This window comes from Oreochromis niloticus, linkage group LG4 (genome assembly GCF_001858045.2).
Source record: "Oreochromis niloticus isolate F11D_XX linkage group LG4, O_niloticus_UMD_NMBU, whole genome shotgun sequence".
In the NCBI taxonomy this organism is placed as follows: domain Eukaryota; kingdom Metazoa; phylum Chordata; class Actinopteri; order Cichliformes; family Cichlidae; genus Oreochromis; species Oreochromis niloticus.
The window spans coordinates 9,318,296-9,339,265 of NC_031969.2; the positions used below are offsets into that span (position 1 = coordinate 9,318,296).

The following is a 20,970-nucleotide window of genomic DNA, read 5'->3' on the forward strand; positions in this document are numbered from 1 at the left end:
AAAGAACAAATACACTGACCAGCTCAGTAAAAATGTATGAAAGACGACAGAAAATGTTAAAGAAGCTAAAGTGCATGAGGATAGAATTATTTCGATGGTTAACAAAAACAACTTCACAACATCTAATTAAGTCAGCACGCTTATGAGGAGGCAGACATATTGTTCAAATTTACAATCAAAATCAGGCTTTCAGGAATGAAAAAGACAAAGTTTATCATAAGGTGAAAACTACTTGCTACAGATTAGACTTTGGCAGAAAACATCTAAAAGAGCCTTCACAGTTCTGGAAAATTCTATGAACAGATGAAACCAAGATGAACTTGTACAAGGATACAGAATACCACATTATCCGTCAAACGTGGTGGGAATGTTATGGCATGTGCATATAAAGATACCATAAATACTACATTGCAAAAAATGATTTTACATGTCCGACCACTTCATGGCAGAGTTGCTGTCACTTCCAGTCGTTTCCACTTTGTTATAATACTACTAACAGCTGACTGTGGAATATATTTTATATTAATAATTAATATTAATATATTCATATTTTTCATGAATGGACTTGCACAGATAGCATCTTATCACAGGACCACCCTGGAACTCACTGAGCCCCTGAGGATGACCTATTCTTTCATAAATGTTTGTAAAAGCAGTCTGCATGAATAGGTGGCGAAATTTATAAACCTGTGACCATAAAATTTATTTAAACACCTGAATTCAATGATTTGGATGGGTGACTGAATGCTTTTGGCAGTATAGTTTATACAGATAGCACTATAACTGGTTTACTAGCATTCACTGATACCATGACTGCTGAGAGAAGCTGCAGGATGAATGGTGAAGAGTTACACTCTCTGCCCAGATTCAGACAAATGCTACAAAACTGATCAGACAGCTCTCCACAGTGCAAATACACAGTGATCCAAAGCAAACTACAAAAACAACCCAAGACTCTCAAGGCAAAGGAATGATATTCTTTCATGGTTGAGATAGTCATTTGGGTCAAGTACTCCCCCACCACTCAATTAGTTAAAATTTATTAAACAGAACACAAAATTGGACCTCTGCTGTCTTTGCACGAGTACAAATCAGAAGTACAAGCCAGCTTGCCATATAGGGGACATTTTATTGCACAATGAAAGTTTTGAAAACCTCCTTTCTTAGTGAACTGCACAATGAAGGCACACTTCAGTAACAATCCCTGATTGAGCAAAACACAAACAGAAGGTAAAACAACAAAGGCACAAGGAAGGCTGCAGGTATGGCATATGAAACCTTCACTGATGATCTTTCTTTTTTTCTTTCTTAGTGTGGCACCACATAGCCTTACGCTCACAGCACAGTGCAGTTGATGTTTTGGCTGGAGAGACACGAGCTGTGAATATAGCGCCATGAAGTCACAAGAAAATTAAAATATGCACTTTTTTAAATTCAAGTTTGTTTTTTTTTGGGGGGGGGGGTAAATATATATATGTCTTCAAGTGAACTGCTGCTGTTGGTTTTGATTTGAAAACTCTTAACAAACTGAAATGCTGTTTGGCAGTTTCATAAATGGCTCACAAAGTCAAATTCTTCTTAGTCCTGAAGCAGAAAGTTGTATTTTCCAAAGTCGACCTCATCAGGCATGATGAGCATATCTTCCCTAGCTTTGGCCAGCTTTTGTCGTAAGAACTTTCGTCTCTCTATCCACTCCTGGAGCTCCTCTGGGCTATGGGCGTAGTCACAGCATGCACCATCAGGACAGCTGCCATCCAACCTGTTAGTTATTAAATGAAACACTATGTTGTGAGCTTTACTTTAACTAAACACTACCACACAATTTAGTACACTCACTCAGCAGACTTTATAACTTAATCTTTGCTGGATGATAAAGTGTGAGAGTCCTACTGTATGTAAGGACCTGGATACTTCCTGCACACAAGTGACCTACAGCTCTGTACTGTCCCGCAAAGCCCTCATATCCTGTGCTGCACAGTTTATGCTACAACAGCTCAGGTTTTGCAAACTGGCCATGTGATTTACACCTCACACAGTGGATCTATTATTCTCACTTATTTTTACTCTTAAACTGTACTGAGGTAGTTCTGCATGATTTGCAGTTCACAGTGGACAGCCCACCAGTTTCTTCTATGTCTGAAACAAGCAGTTTTAGCTCCTTTCATTCTCAACTTAAGCCAGCTTTTCTCCGATTGGCTGTCCATCATAAACAGTGGGTGGGGCCTCTGTGGTCACATATGTGTCCCTGAGATGACCATACTCGGGATTTCCCCTCTCTATGACCTTATCAGAGCAAAGAGTAAGAAAGAAAATGGACTAAAACAGACACTCTCAGATCAGTCTGAAGCCTAAAGTGGCTCCAGTTGATTACTTGTGCATATGCTGATTTCATTTCTTCATTTATTAAATTTTTTTAAAAAAAAAGCATAATAGCTCACTTTTATTCATTGTCTGCATGTACAAACTGATCCAGGAAAATCTCTTACTTGGAGCACAGTTCAAAGCGTGTACCCGGGAAGCGGTAGCCCCACGTCAGAGCTTCATCTTCTCCCTCGCAGCTGAACACTCTGTCCTTGTGCTTCTCGGTGGAAATGTGCTGCTGCCACTGCCGCTCGCTGTTACTGTGTTTGCCACACAGGCGGCAGTGAAAGCCACTCTAAAATAAAGACGGGAAGAAATACTCTCATCTTTTCTTACTAACTGAAAGCACAATATGGGAGTTTTATTTAAGATTTTCAGACTTTTGCTTCGTTGAAACAAAGAGAGAAAAGTTAAACCCACCATTGGCTCAGCATAATCAGTGGGCATAGTGATGTATTTTTCCTCAGGGCTGGGCTGGGTGACCGTGAATCCATCTGCTTGACGATTATGACCGCTTAATTTCAGCCACATGTCATACATCTGCTGCATGTCTTTCACTACAGGCACACAAACAATTCTCACATCAGATCACTGAGTGGACCTCTTCTCGTACAAACTGCACTTCCCTCATGCAGATAAGATGGTAAGAAGTGCTTCCTTTATTTTTCCAATCAAACCAAACAGCGTTGGGTGCTTTTAGTAACTTACAGTCATTATTCTTCATATACATCCACATGTCCTTCTCCTCTGGGCTGTGAGCAAAGGTGCAGACCCCAGAGTAGTTACATTTCCTCTTCTCCAAAATCTGTGCACACATCTGTCAGGAGAAAGCATCACGCTGTTAAACACCGATCGCAGATGACGCCCTTCCCTATCATTTGAAATATCACACTAGAGCCTGCCTGGACAATATTAGCTATTCGCTGATATATCAGTATCAGCACTTAAAATTTCACTTGTCAGCCATTATAAGAAGTAAAGCAGTGATGGGGGAACACATTACTGTTCAACCAACAATGCACAGTGCCATTTGTGAGACAAAGTATCCAACTTCCCTACTGGAACGCTACAAACGCCACCAAATAATGTAACAAAGATGAGGGAAGTCCTCATTTATATCAGTGCAGGGATGATGTCTGTGATGTAAGCGCTTGGTTTAAATGCCTTTGTGCTTTAAAGAGCAGACTTACATAATACTGTGCAGGGAAATCCTTGGCGTGTGGCAGTGGTCGCACCTGAACCCATTTACTTCTCTCTTGGGACTTGACCAGCAGCACTCGTCTGTCTTTAGTCCACCTGAAGGTGACGACAAAAATGTTGTAAATACGCTCCGTGCTTTGGCGGATTTATCTGAACGCAATGGTGAGCAAGAGAGAAACTGTAAAGGGTCCATTTAGGTTCAGGTTCAAGGCTTTGTAAGAGCAGTGCATCTGTAGTTAAACAGCACAGACATTGAGGGATTATCATTCGTTTGGTTGGTGAAACAATTCTTCAACACTAGAACTGCCCAGGGGGTCGTTTTGACTGCTCGGCATTTTAAAATTCATGTAACTCTGTTAAATTAAAAGCCCAACATCTCATATTTATGACTTTTTTAAAAGTTTTTTTCTTCATATAGTGAATTTTGGTGTGTGTGGGACAAAAAGAAAAGAAAACATGGACTGTGTGATAAACTTTCACTGTTGTACTTTAAAATATTTTATTTATTAAAATGTGTGCTGCTTATTAGCAAACTCTATATTATTTTACATTTATGATCTAAAATGAAATATTAAAAATCATTGCAAAATGAATAAAAATCCTAAAACTTAACCTTAAATGCTTTAAAAAAATTAAATCTTTCTTATATGAGAAAAATTAGCTGTTATTGTTGCAACAACAGCATCAATTGTTATTGATGCTGTTGTTGCAGGACGTGGTCAAAGCGACCCCCCTGGTGGTTCTACTGTTAAAAATGAAATACAAGAGTCGCTGCAGTGCATACAAGTGTTTCTCTTTTAGTGATTCATTCATTCATTGCCAGACACACCCCGGAGGGAAAAATCACTTAAGTTCAGGAGGTCTGAATACAGTTTAATTGGCTGTGTGACAGCATGTTGAGGTGCACTGGAGTTTTAATCACTGACGCGATCTCCTAATATGACATAATATTATAAAATATTAAAAATAAAACTCTAGACTCGTACAGGAACTGAGCACCTGTATTCACTTTACTCACGCATGTCTAGCTTTAGCACCGCAGTACTTGAGGCCTTTATCTGGCTCACTGATCAGGCCGTCCAACCAGCACTGACTGCAGGCAAACTTCATCCGCATGTTAAGACTCTTCCCAGCTCCTCCTCCGCCTCCTGGTTTGCTCCCACCTCCTCCAAAAGGCACCTGTTTAAAATTAAATGACAAAAAAGGGAAGTTCGTCCACAGATGAAATGTTAAATAAAGTCACAGGCTGCTAGATGGAAGTCTGCATTTCGTATCAGCAGTAACGCAAACGCACACACGTTGTCGGGCCACTACAAGCATACTGATGAAAATATGACCGTCCTCATATCAAAATCTACTGAATGGTTAACAAGATGAAGCATTTACCTTACAGAGCATCATCCCTCCAACACGTATTTATAATAATAACAGTAACATTAAAGAAGAGCCAGACTGGAACGGGTTAGCAAGAAAAATACTGTTTCTATAAAAGTGATCATTAAAATGCTTCTTACTCTGTTTCCTTTCTGTTTGCTTAAGTTTTGCTCCTGCTTCTCATGATACTTTGTGGATATTCTCACAATCTCGTCAGGGCTGACACCTGAAGATAAAAATTCATAAACAAGGAGAACAATTACAGGACAACAGTGCAGTTTGATGGACTTTTTGAATGAATATTGTTGCAGTGAATGTTTTCCACAGTGGGAATACTGGCAGATCGCGATGGATTTTGTGTAAGGATGAATGAAATAAACTGTTCATTATTTCTATTTATAGTATAACTCATTTTCATTGAGTACAATTCTTCAGTGCAACTTAATTTTCACACTAATCTTTAGTAAAGTATTAGCAAGTGCTTAATTCTATAATTTACATATAATTACTTTGCCTTAGTATGTCATTTATAAATACAGACATGTTTATCCATCTGTTACACCATGTACAGCTATCACTGCTACTACATCACTGCTGTAAATGGCATACTAAGGAGGAGTGATGCTATATAAATGATGAATTAAGCACTTACTACTAAGACATAATAGTGTGACATTATTATAAAGCACTGGTTTGGTTTAGATCAGTTCAGCACACAAGCTCTCAATCTCCTGTTCTAAGTTTGATTTCAACGATCAACAGTAATGTGACAACAGTAAAGCACAGTATTTGTCAGGCACCTGTTTCTCTCTGCACCTTCCAGGTTTTGAGCTCGATGACAGAGTGGGCGTAGTGGCAGTTGTCCTCTCTGACACAGCCATACCGGATGGCTTGGTTGCACAGATCCATGTGACACAGGACGCTTAGCGGGCGAACCTTCTTGTAGTTCACATTGTGGGTCCTCACCACAAAAGCCAAGCACCTGATGGGCACAGAGGGAAGAAGAAAGCGTGATGGAGACAGAGGAGAAGGCATACGGAGCAAAGACTTGGTGCAGGATTAGAAATGAGTGTGGGTGAGAGAGCAAGGACTTGCAATGACCCGTATGTTGTAAGCACACTCACTTATTAGCATCAAAGTTGTGGCGAACATCCAAGTTAGAGCAGATGGTCTGATCGTCTTGGAAGCGCTTACTGATTATTCTCGGTTTACTGTCATAGCACGCCTGGAGAGACACGGCAGGAAGACGAAGACGTTGAAAGGAAAGGACAAGAAGAGAGACCAGTGATGGAAACAAGGGAGAAAGATGGAGAAGATCATCTTAGAAATGAAATGAACATTTGTCGTGATGGAAGCGTGCTACATCCAGACACAAATATTATAAACAGTGTGCACTGGATAACATACAGTCAGCAGTTTACATCCACTCATCGTGGGATTGAACTGCATGGTGATTTGGGGCTTTTAATGGAGTCTTTGAACTCTCCTTTTCTTTTCAAATTCACACAGGTTTAAAATGATACAAATTATAAGTGGTTATATAAATTATTACCACTGATATCTGTTTAAATGTCCCTTAGTAAGATGCACCTCAGCCAACACGTTTGATAGCAATCAACAAGCTTCTGGCATAATTCTGGCTGGATGTTTGACCACTCCTCTTGGAAGAATGGCTACCATAGTTAATTTAAATTGGTTAGTAGCCACACATTCTCAACTCTCATAGTTCGAAAGAACAAATGGAAAGTGGTACTTTTGAAGTTTCCAGATTAATCATTTAATAAACAAAACAAATGGAGAAACTCCAGCGTGCATCATGTAAATCTTTAACATTAATTCGATCAGGTTAAAGAGCTTTTATACCCCTGCTCTATTTTCAAAGAGAAAAACAGAGATTTCAAATGAAAACAGCTCACGTGCACTAACCTGACAGAGGAACATGAACATGCCTTTGTTTTCCTGTAGGAGGCATATGATGCTGCTCACAGGGTCCAGTTTAAAAGGTTTTGTGTCAAACAGTAGGTTTCTGTCCAGCCTCCCCTTCTTCTCCTCTGTCCAAACATCGATCTCCATCTGGTTGTAGGCAAACGTGCATTTCTCTCCATACTTACACACACCCAGCTCTCCAGACTTCAGCAACTCTGGAAATATAAGAAAACACACATTTCATTCACATAAGCACACTAAGTATGCAAGTTTTACTGCCTTCCTTCTTTCACTGCACAGAAATTTGAAGTGTAGTAATAGGCACACATACAGTATTCGTGTGCAATCCACAGCTGGCTCATTCTCAACTCTCTGCAGCAAATTAACAGAAAATCTGAACAATTTTCCTCAAATTTATCACATTTTGCAAACATGCTCGATGCTTCTGATTTCAAATTGCTATCACCAAAGTATTGACAAACTCAAAAACATGCTCACCTGGTTAAAAACGTGCTTAAAATATTTCTGAATGGAAGAACAAAATGTGCTCTGGGGTGACTTTAAGCTCTAAGCTATTCCCGTATATTTGGAAAGACATGGTGATGAGTCAGCTGCTCTTCAACTTCAGGAACTGGTCTGACTGAAGGAATTTAAATGACTTGGATGTAGTTACTGAAAATGTTCTGCCTGAACATTACCACCCTTGTTTGTTTCAGGCACAGGAAAATTAATTTTATTGATGTTTCAGGCTTTACTTGCAATGAAGTTTATAAATTTTTGATGTTTTTATACATTTTTCAAATCAGCTGTATGTTAGTGTATGGGCTTATGTGGGGGGGTTTTCTGTGTGTACTTGTATGCATGTTACTAGTTTATACAAGTCTTGGCCAGAACAGGACAGGTCAGAAATTTTGAAAGTCAAAAGTCATATTTTCCTGGTTAAATAAAGATAAATAAATACATAAAATGTGTATTAAAATATTCTTCTTTCTTCCAGTAGACTGGTCAGACGATTAAGGGAATTGGTATAATAAAATTCCCCCAAAACAGGTTTTAATTTTATTTTTTAATCATAAAAGAAATTAAACTTGATGAATGAAAAAGTGGGAAACTCGTCCCTTATTGCTGATTATCTGGCAACAACTTATAAATGTATGTATGCCACCATTTTCAGACTTTACCATTAAAAACATATTTATCTGCAATAATAAGTAAATAACTATGAAAATAGAAGAGATTCATGACCTTGATCTTGAGCTCCTTACCTTTGCAAAGTACAAATCGCCCACCAAAGGCCTTCAGTATGGGCAGCGGTCGCACTCTGGTCCAGTCAAAGGGGGGATCGGCTTTCAGTCTACATAGCAGAATGTCTCTCTTACAGTTGTGGACCAGGTCTGGCTTGTGAACATAAGTGTATATCCCTATACCTGTGAAGGAATTAGTGCACAAATACACAAAACATATTCATCAAACATTAAATAAAACAAGTTCTTTTAAAGTTCCACTGAGAACAGGAAGGGGCTCAAACTTCCCACACTGTAAAATCACCAGCTGATAAGCAGCAGGACCATTTTGATGTCACTGAAATCCTACCATACCTTCTCGAGGGTAGCAAGCAGAGCAGGCCTGCAGGAACTCATGGGTGGAGGACAGAGGGTTATACACTGCACCCAGCCCTTGGTTTTCCTTCTCCTGTGTTTCCAAGGTAAGAATAAGACAGTTAATGCTAAGGAAAATGCAAGGAAAGCAAACGTAACACAAGCCTGATAATCAGTCTTACTTTGTAGTGATTTTTTGGAGATCGCATTACCGGAACCGCAATACTATGAGAGCCTGAGATACCTGAGGAGCAAGGAGAGAACATAAATTATGAACTGCATGAGGTAAAGGGGCTGAAGCATCAACCTCAGACGCTAAAGGGGAACTGGCCACTTCATTAGGTACAACTGATCAGCTGCTCACTAATGTAAATATTTATCATGGCAGAAACCCGATGCATTTAGGCAGATGGCTGAAGTTCAAACTGAGCTTTAGGATTTTAAATGTGGCATGGTTGTTGGGAGGAGACGGGTAGGTCTGAATGTTTCAGAATCAGCCGATCTGCTGGGATTTTTCTATGCAACCATCTGTAGGGTTTACAGATAGTGGTATGAGAAAGAGATAACATCCAGCGAGCGGCAGTTCTTTGGGAGAAAATGCTTCGTTAATCCCTGGGGAGAATGGTCAGACGGCTTCAGTTATTATTAAATAATAACTGTTTTTTTTTTTAAGTTCTTCAGCCTTTCTTCATATCTTTAAATGGGCACGTGAATCATACAAATGTATATCGGTGGATGTTTGAGCAAAAAAAGCAGTGCATCCCTTATAATAAGCCAGATATAAATCATAGTCACCTGCTGAGTTGAAATCAGAGAGGGAGTCCAGGCCAGACCCCCCGACTGAGACTGCTGGCGAAGCTACCCTAAACCCTTCCATCGAGGAAAATGAGTCCAAGGAATCAAGGGAGTCAAGCCGCTCCATGGGTCTATTCCTAATTTTAGAGACATGATCGCCCTGGCTGCTTGGATTAGAGTGTCTCTCTAAGGGATCTAGTTCATCTAGCAGCTCATCAAGAGACTTTTCTCCCACATCCAGCTCTGTTTTGGCCTCAATAACTTCTTCAGCAGCAGCAGCCCTTGGCATCTTGTCCAAGGCGTCATCGAGAGAATCGAGGGAATCAAGACTGTCCAGACCGTCCAGCTTCGTAGGGGTCAGTAGTAAGTTTGAAGCATCTGCAACACCACTTTTTTCAGAGGTCGAGAGGTCGTCTAGGATATCCAGTGTAGCAGGTGAGGTGCCGAGCCCAGAACCAGAAAAGGAGTCCAGGGAGTTGAGTTGGTTAACGGCTGAGTTGAAAAAGGCCGGGGGTAGTTGGGGTGTCGGGGCGGGCAGGACAGATGGGCCTCTTTGTGTGCAAGTGGATGTCCCGCTGGGCACTGAGAATACATCCTGTCAAGAAAGGAGGCAGGATGTAAAAAAACATAAGCAAAACATGACAATGCCTCAACTGGATAATTAAACATGAAAGTTGGAATCGATGCTGGCCGACACAGCTGGTAAATAACCCATATACAATACTGCATTAATCAATATTTTGGCCGAAGTAATGGATCAATAAACATTTTAAATTGAACTATTTGGGGAATAATATATCCTACTGTGTGATACAAACTATCCAAGATGTTTAGCGAAGTGAAATTATACTATTTTAGTAACCTGTTACTTATGGCTAGTTAGGAGATGTGTGCCTGGGAGTTGCACCCATGCAGTGTATTGATGAGGCTTGCAAGCATTAGCAGATATCTTAACTACAGCCAACCAGATATATTGGCCAAAACATATATTATATATTGGACAATATCAGCATCAGCATCTACAAACCCCTCAACAATTTAAAATACAGGATTCAAACATGTTATAATATGTTGTCCACCAGAGGGCACTCTGCAACTTTCCAAATGTGTTGGCAATAACTTTGGAATGGCACATACTCAACAACCAGCAGAGCATAAACTAACTTTTGTTGTGACAATAAAACAAGATTATTTTTAAACAGTACTGACATAAATAACTACAAATAACAAAAGTTAGGGAGATCTGTTGATATTTGTGTGTCTGTAAGAAAAACCACTAACACTGAATCTTCCAAAACAAACAGCAGACATCATGGTGGCCACATCCATCTTTTATATACAGTCCATGTTTGTTTGTTTGGGTTTTTTTTTAAGTAGGCCTGTTATTTGTGACAGGGTATTTTTACACTGTATTACGGCTACTTTAAAAAAAGGATCTAATTATTTCTTCCATCAGTATGTGAAACATTTATTCATAACAAAATAGTTCTCAATGCAACTCTGTGAAAAACTGGCTTTTTTGTTTAGGCTAATGCACAATAGTGAAAAAAAAACAAACACATAAAGACAATGTTTCCAAATCAATTTTCAAAACTGTTTTCATGTCCAAACGTCCTTACTGGACTCCTGGTCTTCGTTTTGCAAAAAAAAAACTCTAGAAATATGCTTGTGTTAAAGTGGAGTCTTCTTTAATCTCCAAGTATTGTTGCATTTCACTCAGACCTTATCAAGGACTCACCATACTTTGCCTTGAAAGAGGTAAAAAGGTAAACAGTATTTCCTGTGTTGGCTGAGCTGCTCAAAACAAGAAGTAAACTCATTTCACTGCTGTAGAGATGAAAACTATAGATTTTCACTCAAATGAAACATTTCAGCACTTATATCACACAAACATCTTCTTCCATCATCAGCAACAAAAGTTAGTCGGCTGGTCTGAAAGGAAAAAACACAACACGTAGAGTTCACCTCAGCTGTTTCCGGCTCAGTGGAAACACAGTCCAGCAGACTGTCTATGTCATCTCCCATCAGCTCGGAGTCCTCGATAGTGCCCGCCCTTTCAGGTGCTGCAGAGTTAGCAGGTGTGCTGCAGCTGGTAGGTGTGGAAGGAAATGAGGACTGAGGCACGCTGGGGAAGTTGACTAAAGAGGAATAGAAGTGCATTTACTTGGACCATTCTTGTGTTTGTGTACAAAATGATCAAGAACAGAGAGTAGCAGAATGTCAAAAATTCCCACCTGGTGCAACGCCATTACCATTTTCTACATTACCGCCCGACATCTGGAGAGAAGAACATAAATCGCTTTCAGATGAAGGATGAAATGAAATAATTTTCTTTAGGGAATTCTGTCATTTCAAGTATAGTATTGAGTGTCTTTTTTAAATGTATTTGCAGCCGCTGCCACATTGTAAAGCATCACCACAAAAGATTGCGCTCTAAATATGAGGGACGATGTAAGCTGAGGCCCAGGTAAGGACAACGCTTCTCTGTGTCTGCAGCATGAGATGATGGAAAAGTATCAACCTTGGAGAAAACCAAACAATTACACTGCTAAGGTTTCAGTTTACGTGTCAAAGTCATAAACATCCGAACATAAAGTTGCTTGCGCTGTGATAATAATTGTTGATCACATGTGGACTGTGTCCTGTCTGACTATGACTAAGCTGAAGGCCGATAAACTCCTACAACCCACGATGAACCAGATTTAAACATTTACCCACCTTTGTGCTGACGTAAGGTTTTCGAATCTTCAGTCCCAGATGGTTTGCCAGTTCCTGTGCGAGCTCATTCACCTGTTGGTCCTGCCAAGAGGCAAACGAATGGATTTACTGAAATGCTCCAAGCTACAGTTAACATATATGCAATGAACAACATCGAGACTGAGCCACAGATAAGTTTATCTCATCTTGTTAAAAGGTATTCATCGTTTCAGTTATGGAAAAAAATGCATTCCCCCAATCTGATCCCATCATTTTTTAAAAGATAATGAAATGAATACGAATGCAGACAACTGATTAAACTTTACTAAACATGAATGAAAAAAGGAATGTGATGAAATCTCTCTCCTGACCTCCTCCATACACATCAGCAGGGATTTAAAGATCCAGCGATTTTCTTCCACTTATCCAAAACAGGGAAGTGGGTAAGCTGGAGCCTATCCCAGCTGTCATGCGAGGCGGGGTACACCCTGGACACCAATATGTCACAGGGCTAAGACTTGGGGACATCTCTCAGGTCCTGTGTCTTTGCTAATTGTTAATTAGCCAAATTTGGGAATCACCTTGTTGATGGTACTATTTTATTTTCACTAAAAATTGGGGATGTGTTTTTGTGACAGGCTGTTGTTACAAAGTGTCTGAAGATACTATTTAAAATTCATTATTTGCTAAGTTTCTTGTTATATAAAGACGCAGCCCTGGTTCATCCTTTGATTTACCTTAGGTGCCTTTTTTATGCTTGACTGACTCATAGATCAGTGTTCAGTGGCGTAACAGTAATAAGGAGTGGCTCAAGATGTTTACACTGCACTGTCCGTTGCTTCTACAAATCAGTGCTGCTGCTGATTTAACCAACAGATTTATATTCAGACCTTACTGAAAGCTTTTTATAAGACTATCAGCATAAACTCTCCCATTTCTGTCCATCCTTCACCTGAGGATTAATGAGCAGATAGCTGGCGCTGCAGTCGTAGGCCTCCTTATACTTTCCAAGCCCCTTCAAACAAAGGGCCTTCTTGTACAGCGCTCTGCGGCTGTCTTTGCACACCTCCAGAGCGCTGTTGCAGTCCAGCATACCTTGTTCATACTCCCCCTGTGGAAAACATGAGAGAAACAGACAAAAGAAATCAAAGTAAGATCTAGCTTTGAGTAAGACTCTACAAGGTGAAGAATTCGCAGTCTCTTGGTTTAAACTGTGTGTAGCTGCTATGGAGCACTTCTCTGGTATGCAGGTCAAAGGCTCTGTGGCCTTGAATGCAGACAAACACATCTGAATGATTTAGTGATGTTTACATATTAGAGGCAGTAAATCAGAACAGATCTGTTTTTATAAGTGGTTTCATAAATCAAGTGTGAGGGGTGGGAGGTTCAGGATAGCCTCAATTATTTAGAATGGTAAATCCAAGTTATGCGCTAAAGGAAGAATAGCCGCTACACTGGATTTCTACCTTTTCTTCTTAATACCGCTGTAGGCTTTGTTAAAGATTAAATTAGATGTTCCACGCTCCAGTGTTGCACAAGCATTTGATTTTTGCATTTTTTTCCCCAAAAACAGGGATAATTTCCACAAAAGTAGACATCACCTAAATCATCTATTATTAGACTTTGTTATCACACAAGCATAGATTTGGCAACATCTGTGCTGACTGCTGGTAAACACTGCTGGGCTTGGCTGGATATTCGTGGACACGTGCATGTCACAGACCTCTGGACCGCTACAGTAGCATATTCAGGCAGGACAGCCTGAAACCGCCTGGGCATGAATCTTATTGTGTGTTTGAACCATTTGAGGAAAAAAAAAAAAGCATGCACAGCTGGTGACCTTGCAGTGTTGTGCACTGCTTTGAATTAGAGGACACATGGACATCCACACAAAGTCACGTATGCACCCTCTGATAACCAAATTTCCAAAACTTTATAACACTTCAGCAGGTATTTACATCATGCAAGCAGCTCTGTGGAACTGCTTGTAGATCAGTCTGGTCTGAAATAACTATGTTTGTTTTCCAAGTTTGTATGCCATCATTTGCAAATTTGGTCCAAACACAAAGCGAAAGTGAGGTTAAAGTATTTCTTTGGAGGATCTTTAATGTCACTGCACTCTTTAACCCATAAAGACAACATTTGAGACCTCTGTTGTACCCTTAATGATGAATTTTGATACCCCAAAAAATATCAACAAAATGTGGTTTGATGACCCCAAACCGGTTAACACATTCACCTAATGAGTGAAAGACTTCCAGTTAAAGACCAGAAGGAGGCACAAACCCAACAAAAAAGCTGTGTCGAGAAGGACATCCGCTGTAAAATCTAATCCATCTTCTGTGGTGACACCTTGTGAATAGGGGAGCTATTCAAGACAATCCAGCCACCAGCAGTGAACGTAAGTGAGTCTGGAGCACAGTGGAGTTCATGTTCAAGAATGTTTACAATTGGTTTTTGTGAAAGTAGAAAAAATGTCTGTTATCAACTAACCACTGGGATTTTTGTAGATATTAAAAGCTCAGGTTCAATCGACATTCATTTCAGGTTGATCCACTTTTATGTGGCTCATGCACATTTGGGTGTGGAGGAGCATTCCTCACAAGCGTTTGTTTCAAAATGTCTGAGCTATGCAAAAGAAACAGAAAAAAAACTCATTCCTTTCCATAGTGAGGTAGATAAGCCTTATATGTATTACACATGCTGCTATACTAGAACTTCATCATGAGATCTCACAGCATGGGACGTTAACCAACCCCCCTCCCCAGTTTCTTTCCTATAAGCAGAACGCTGCACAGACACAAGATCAAATGTTATCTCACCAAACTGTGGTAGGCAGCCGCCCGGTTGACATACAGGCTCTCAAGCAAAGCTTCAGGGATCTTGATCTCCTCCGTTTCAGCGTAGCATGACACATTCAAGCCTTCGCTGAATTCTTTGACAGCCTGCTCGCACTGGCCGTCTCGGAAGAAGGCGTTGCCCTCATCGAGCAGGTTGCACACTAACTGGGTCAGGAAGTCCTGAGAGAAGCAAAAGAAAAGAAAGGAATAAGAAGCAGCTTCTTTTTCTTTTTTTTTTAAACCTATGCAGACCTGCGCTACCATCCTGTAAGTTACATTATATTTGTAAGGTCCACCTTAATACTGACATGCACTATTTGCATTAAAAATAGTATTTTTATACTATTCTAAGCAGGATTTTAAGCTGCACAGGAAAAAATGTTGAATATGTTTATGATTCATTTGGTTTATGTTAAATCGTATATAATTTATTATCATCTGGAAGTGGCATTCTTTCTCATACGTTGAGACATTTCTCCAAAATACATTTTGCTGGTAGCTGTCATTAAAAACCAGCAAAAAAAACCTCACAGTGGCAGCAGGGTTAAGGTCAAGACACCATTTCTGCACTTTTGCTTCTTTAAACTACCGCGGGGGATTTTAGAGTCAAAGGGGTTGGAGAAAGCTGCTGCACTCATTGTTTGGGAATTACAGCCATTCCTAGACACAGTCCAGGACCTAACTGGAAATTCAATGAGATTCCTACTCTGGTGACACACTGCAAGTTCATCTGTGAGTGTGTTAATAAACTAGAGGATTATCAGCTCACACTGCTAAAACACCAGTAGGCTTGCTTCCACCTTTGATTATTAAATGTGGTTGCTGGATTCGTTTTACTGTACCAACACAAAGAACATAGTCGACTTTAACTTTGGATCGGAAGATTTATCGTGTTCAGAAAGCTTAAGTCTGGATCACTTTTCATAGAGTTGTGGAGTCACTGCGCAAAAATGGCCCATCGGGAATCAATCTGGGTGCTGCTAATCTAATGTAGCTGATTAACTGATTTTCAGCAAGTGTGAGTAAATCGATAAAAACAGAAGTTTTGTCAGTTTGCTGGTCTGCATCATTCAGATATGTTAACAGAATGCCAAGAAGGAAAGACATCAGCAATGACCTCGGAGAAGCAACTGTTGCTGCCCAATCTGGGAAAGGTTATAAGGGCTTTTCCATCACTTTGCAGTGAGAAAGATTATTCACAAGTGGGAAAGCTTTAAGACAGATAGTAATCTTCTCCCGAGTGGAAGTCCCAACAACTTCAACCCAAGGTCAGATTGTGCAATGCTCAGAGAAAATGCAAAAAACCCAAGAGTTGCTATGCACACTCTACAGGCCTCAGTTCGCACCTTAAATGTTAAAGTTCATGACAGCACAATTAGAAAAAGATTGAACAACTATGGGTGGTTGAGAAGGATCAGAAGGAAAAAGCCTCTTCTCTCTAAAGATGGACAGCACCATGCTTGGAGAAAACCAAACATAATATATCAGCACAAACACCTCATACTGACTGCCAGCACGGTGCTGGAGGCGTGATGATTTGGACTTGTTCAGTTACAGGACCTGTGCACCCTGCAGTCACTAAGTCGAGCATGAACTCCTCTGTATACCAAAGTATTTTAGAGTCAAATGTGAAGCCACCTGTCCAACAGAAAGCTTGGCTGAAAACTGGGGGTTGCAACAGGACAATGATCTGAAGCACATCAGCAAATCTACAAGAGAATTTCCAAAACAGAAACAAATCAAGGTGCTGCAGTGACCCAGTCAAAGTCCAGACCTCTACCTGATTTAAAAGCTGTACCTAACATTAAGAGCTGTGCATAAATAAATGCCCACAAACCTCACCAAACTGAAGCAACGCTGTAAAGAAGAGTGGGCCAAAATTCCTCCATAACTGATAAAGTCATACAGAAACCCAGAGCTCCAAGTCATCGCTGCTAAAGTTGGTTCTAAAAGATCATGCTGTGCACTTAGTTTTACAGAGGACTGCACATAACCAAGATTAACTACCAACTGTTCATCGCATACTGTTGCATGTTTTATAGAAGAATTATTATATGAAGAGGACCGGGTTCACCTGAAACCCACATCTATCAACAGGATGTTACACAGCAGACAGTTCAACACAACCTACAAGACAGCTGCAAAACTCCACAACTTTGCCTTTAGATTTCTGAAACTTGCATGAGATGAAACAGAGACAAAGGTGCACTGTATAATGGTATTCAAGCAGGAACCCCTGACTCTAACTCACAGGTTTCACTGTGGGTTTTGTGCATTGTTCTGGAGGTGTAGAGTGGGGACGTGGTTTGTTTCTTCATTTAAACAGTCAACGGTCAATAAACATTAATAGCGAGCAAACATGGACTTAACTGAGTAATGGGGGAAGATTATAAAGAGTCAAAAGAAAGCTATCCAGTGCTTGATTTAACATAGAGCCAGGAATGGAAAGAAGGGAGGTAGCAAAAAGAGACAGTGCTTCACACCAAAGCATGCACAAGGCATAAAAAGCAAAAGGACATAACAGCATTAACAGCTACTACCTGATAGCCGTCAGGGTCAGGATAGGCCAGGGAGGACCTAGAGCAGAGGAACTTGTTAAAATCGTATTGACACAGCTAGGCTGTGAGGCGTGAGTAACCCAGGGACAGTTTCACTTTCAGTCTGGGTGCGCTCAGCTAAAAATTAAAATGATCTTACTGTATAAAAGCCAGAGCTTTGTTTATCTCCTCCTTGCGTTTCTCTCGGCCAGGGTCCATGCTTGTCCACTGGAGGAGGAGACACAGACAAACGGAGAGGGATTAGAAGGAGGAAATACCAACTTCTGTGACAGAGGCTGTGAAAAGCAGCTACTCTCTGATACACCCGCTTCCTTTGAAAGTAGTCAAAAAGAACTGCAAGCCTCTATAAACACTCCCACATTCAGCCTGTTTCACTGTTTATCATTGGCGCAAACATCCAGCACGCGAGGCCGTTTGTGAGACCAGCCTGGGCCAGCTTCGGACACACCTACCAGTAGAAGAAGAAGCCAGGAAGTTCATTGAGCCGAAGCAAAGTTTAAACGTGTGCCATGCTGTTTCCGGAGAGGGCAAAGACGGAGGGACTTTGACGGGAGCAAACCCCGAGGAGGTTTCGTTTGTGGCCGCCCGACACTTCCCTCTCCTCGGATAAGTTTCGATTCTCTGCAGCCTGAGTACATCCAGACAGCTGCAGACCTCCTCCCCGTTACAGACTGCAGTCACGTGACACGACAAGCGCCCATGCGTCACAACCGCGCGGCCAACCAGCGCGCTCAGGTCGTCGTCGTGACCCTCGGAGACCTGCTGGTGTTTGTTTAGTGCGGCCTGCGAGGAAGACAGCGGTGCCGTACTGTTTACATTACATACATATTAACTCGATTAATTGGTAGATAAATACAGTGCTGTGCAAAAGTTTTGAGCCACCCTTGATTTTGTTTGATTTTGCACAAGCAGTCGGACTTTATTATTATTTTTTAGAGCGCTCTTGAGCAACAGGTATCCGGGCTTTCTGTGGGTCTTTCAAAGGTCTTCTTTGGCTGCTTTTTCTTTCGTTTCAGTTTTGTATGTGGCCATGTTTACAGGAACGTTGTTGTTGATTGTTAACCGACTGAACACTGATCTTTGAATCATTCAGATATTAAAAAGGCACTTAACTCAAGAGCAGACAAGTTAGACAAGAACCAATAATATATTTTTACATTTTTAAACAACAAAAAAACATAATTTGTTCACATTTTTTTAGTTGAATCTACAAAAACAAAAAACAGTTTGACAGATATAAAATTGTGTTTATCCATTACCAAGGTGATTATCTCAGCATCATGTCCAGTGTGTCCTTAAAACATCTGATAAGACAGGAGAAGTGGAGCACAAAAGAAGAAGCAGCAGGCTTAAATGAAGATAGATAAATAATAGATGTTTCATTCTGAAAGTTACATGCTTAATAAATATGGGAAATCTAGCAAAGACCTGATACCTGAACCTTCAGTTGATTCATTTACTGTTCACTGAAGCGTCATCAGAAATGGTCTCAGTGTGAAAGGGTGGCTGTCAAGAAGCCATTCTTAAGGGAGGGAAATAGGGAGAAAAGGCTGAGGAGTGGCACAGTATGTGTGAACTGGACTTAAAATGATGGAGTGATCAATTCAAATTTGACATTTTTAGAAATTAGAGAACAGATTCAAATGTATAAACACTGTAACATCTTTAAAAAAGCAATCTTAAATAAACTGAATTATTGTATTATGCAAAACATTCACATTTATTCCCAGTTTACTAGACCCCTCTTTTCCTTTTTTAGTCACATCGCAATCTTTGCTGTATTTCCCCCTAATTTTTTAAATTTAGTTTATAAAACACTTCAATAATATTTAGAAATAATGATATGAACTGGCATTAAGCTGATATATAAATAAAGCTGATATTGTTTGATTTACTCAAACTCACATGGTATTCGCATAAAATAAAAAAATACAAACCATGATAGATAATTTCTTTACTTTACAAAATAAAATTTGGAGGGGTTTTATTTTGGTAATATGATAACATTTTAACAAGCAACAGCAAGACTGTTGTATCCCACTTTGTCTGCTGCACTGGAAACCTGTGAAACCTGCTTGCAAAGGAGATGATCAAGCTTGAGCATAAAAAATGGTTCTTAGTTTAATCTGAATTTACTACATTTCACTTTACAAAATCGTTATAAATGGTTTAATTTCTTTTATGCTGTCAAACTACTTTGTATGCCTGAGGTGATGATGGAAAAAAAGTGTTAGATAGATGAAACAGCACCAGTTTGGAGGGGAAGAAATGATTGAATCAGCCAATCAGAAGCCAGTAAAGTGTTGTAGTTTTGGTGAGAAGGCATGCTTCAGACTAAAAACAGCAAGGACAACAAGGATGCCTATATAATACTGTGATAAACTGATGATTAACGGTTCATCTTTATATTTGTAAGTAATGTTAAACCTTTTTAAGCGCTAAAAGACAAAAAAAGTGAACAAATTTAACTAAAATCACATAACTATGGGTACCATAATATTTCCTGAGTCCGTTAGACAGTAACAGCACACAGAAGGAAATGTTGCGTTTGGCAGAGCAGATCAGCACAGTCAAGAGATGACGAATCACAAGATCATATCCTGCAAGTGTGACATATAGAAGGAGATGACCTCTGATCTCTATTGAAATAAAACTGCCGCCTTTTAGAGCGTCACATATTTAACTTAACGAGTTAGGGCCTAACAGCTCTGACATTCACAAGAATAAAAGCAGTTTGACAAAGCCTGCATAAATATGCCAAAGACCTACCCGCTGAGTTATGGCATTTGTTGACTCGTCTTCACCCACATACACATCTGGAATATATCAGAAAGAGGCCCACCATCACACTGCTGCATGGCACCTACAAGTGTCTGAAATTACAAAGGCAGCCCTCTGAGGAGAAAACATGCACTTTGACCTCATGACTGAGGACACACACAATCACATGCGGGCATAAGTGTTCATAACTCTGAACTCTGGTGATCATAAAGATATGCAAAATCACCATTCAGATGGTAGTGAGCAGGGGCGGATCTAGAGAAATTTTCTTAGGGTGGCAAAGAAATCAAATGGCGTGGCAAAATCAAAGCCTTTTTTTTTTCAAACACATATGCAGGTGGTTACATATGGTTAAAATAATTCAAATGCAGTAAGTATACACGTTTTTCATATAAATATAATCTATAACTTAATTATTGTCTGTAGCCCACATAATTACACACTTTAATTACATAAAACATGTGAGTTTTGATGCTATGTACTGTATAGCCTGTATAATAAATAAATATGTAGCCCAATAAGTATAAAATCCAGAAAGCTACACAACATGGGGCGGTTCATTTACAAACACAGGTCTAACTTAAGTTTCACACTGTTTTTTGTTAGAAAACAATCACATTGTTACATGCTTAAATTACACAAAATGTCAGAAATCTGCACTGTCATGAACAAAAATTTAAACCTAATTTTTCACAATTTGTTGGATTAACCCACTGAGGTCTGAAATACAACCGGACATTTTTGACTCCTTTTGAGTTTACGTTTGTATTTCACCCTCAAATTGTTTCATTTTATTTTTTTCCCCCTTACCTTGTTTGGTATCATTCTTTTCAGCTCAAC

At 39.9% G+C, this 20,970-nt stretch overlaps 1 protein-coding gene across 2 annotated transcripts; it reads right to left on the reverse strand.

The window, feature by feature from the left end:
- Positions 1-362: 362 nt before the first annotated feature.
- On the reverse strand, positions 363-20,201 carry LOC100701540 (zinc finger CCCH domain-containing protein 7B). Of its 2 annotated transcripts, none has more exons than XM_019358196.2 (22): positions 20,119-20,201; positions 17,489-17,556; positions 17,332-17,368; positions 14,774-14,971; positions 12,904-13,062; positions 11,973-12,053; positions 11,489-11,531; positions 11,220-11,392; positions 9,255-9,849; positions 8,642-8,703; positions 8,460-8,553; positions 8,127-8,288; positions 6,862-7,076; positions 6,060-6,160; positions 5,736-5,917; positions 5,076-5,161; positions 4,580-4,740; positions 3,552-3,657; positions 3,070-3,178; positions 2,782-2,918; positions 2,487-2,656; positions 363-1,759 (listed from the first exon to the last, which is right to left on the reverse strand). In XM_019358196.2, exons 2-22 carry the CDS (start codon positions 17,545-17,547, stop codon positions 1,579-1,581), a joined length of 3,111 nt encoding a protein of 1,036 aa, XP_019213741.1. In that variant the 5' UTR covers positions 17,548-17,556; positions 20,119-20,201; the 3' UTR covers positions 363-1,578. The 2 variants fall into 2 exon arrangements, with proteins under 2 accessions (XP_019213741.1, XP_005468433.1); XM_005468376.4 differs by lacking the exon at positions 20,119-20,201 and adding an exon at positions 17,802-18,115.
- Between the last annotated feature and the right edge of the window lie 769 nt (positions 20,202-20,970).

What these genes read in the sequence shown, in the direction of transcription:
- LOC100701540 (XM_019358196.2), bottom strand. Translation starts at nt 17,547, where the DNA reads ATGGACCCTGGCCGAGAGAAACGCAAGGAGGAGATAAACAAAGCTCTG. An exon ending in TGTTCATGTTCCTCTGTCAG is followed by an intron (nt 6,161 to 6,861) that starts GTTAGTGCACGT and finishes GTGTCTCTCCAG; the next exon opens with GCGTGCTATGACAGTAAACC. An exon ending in GTATATGAAGAATAATGACT is followed by an intron (nt 2,919 to 3,069) that starts GTAAGTTACTAA and finishes GTGTGCCTGTAG; the next exon opens with TGAAAGACATGCAGCAGATG.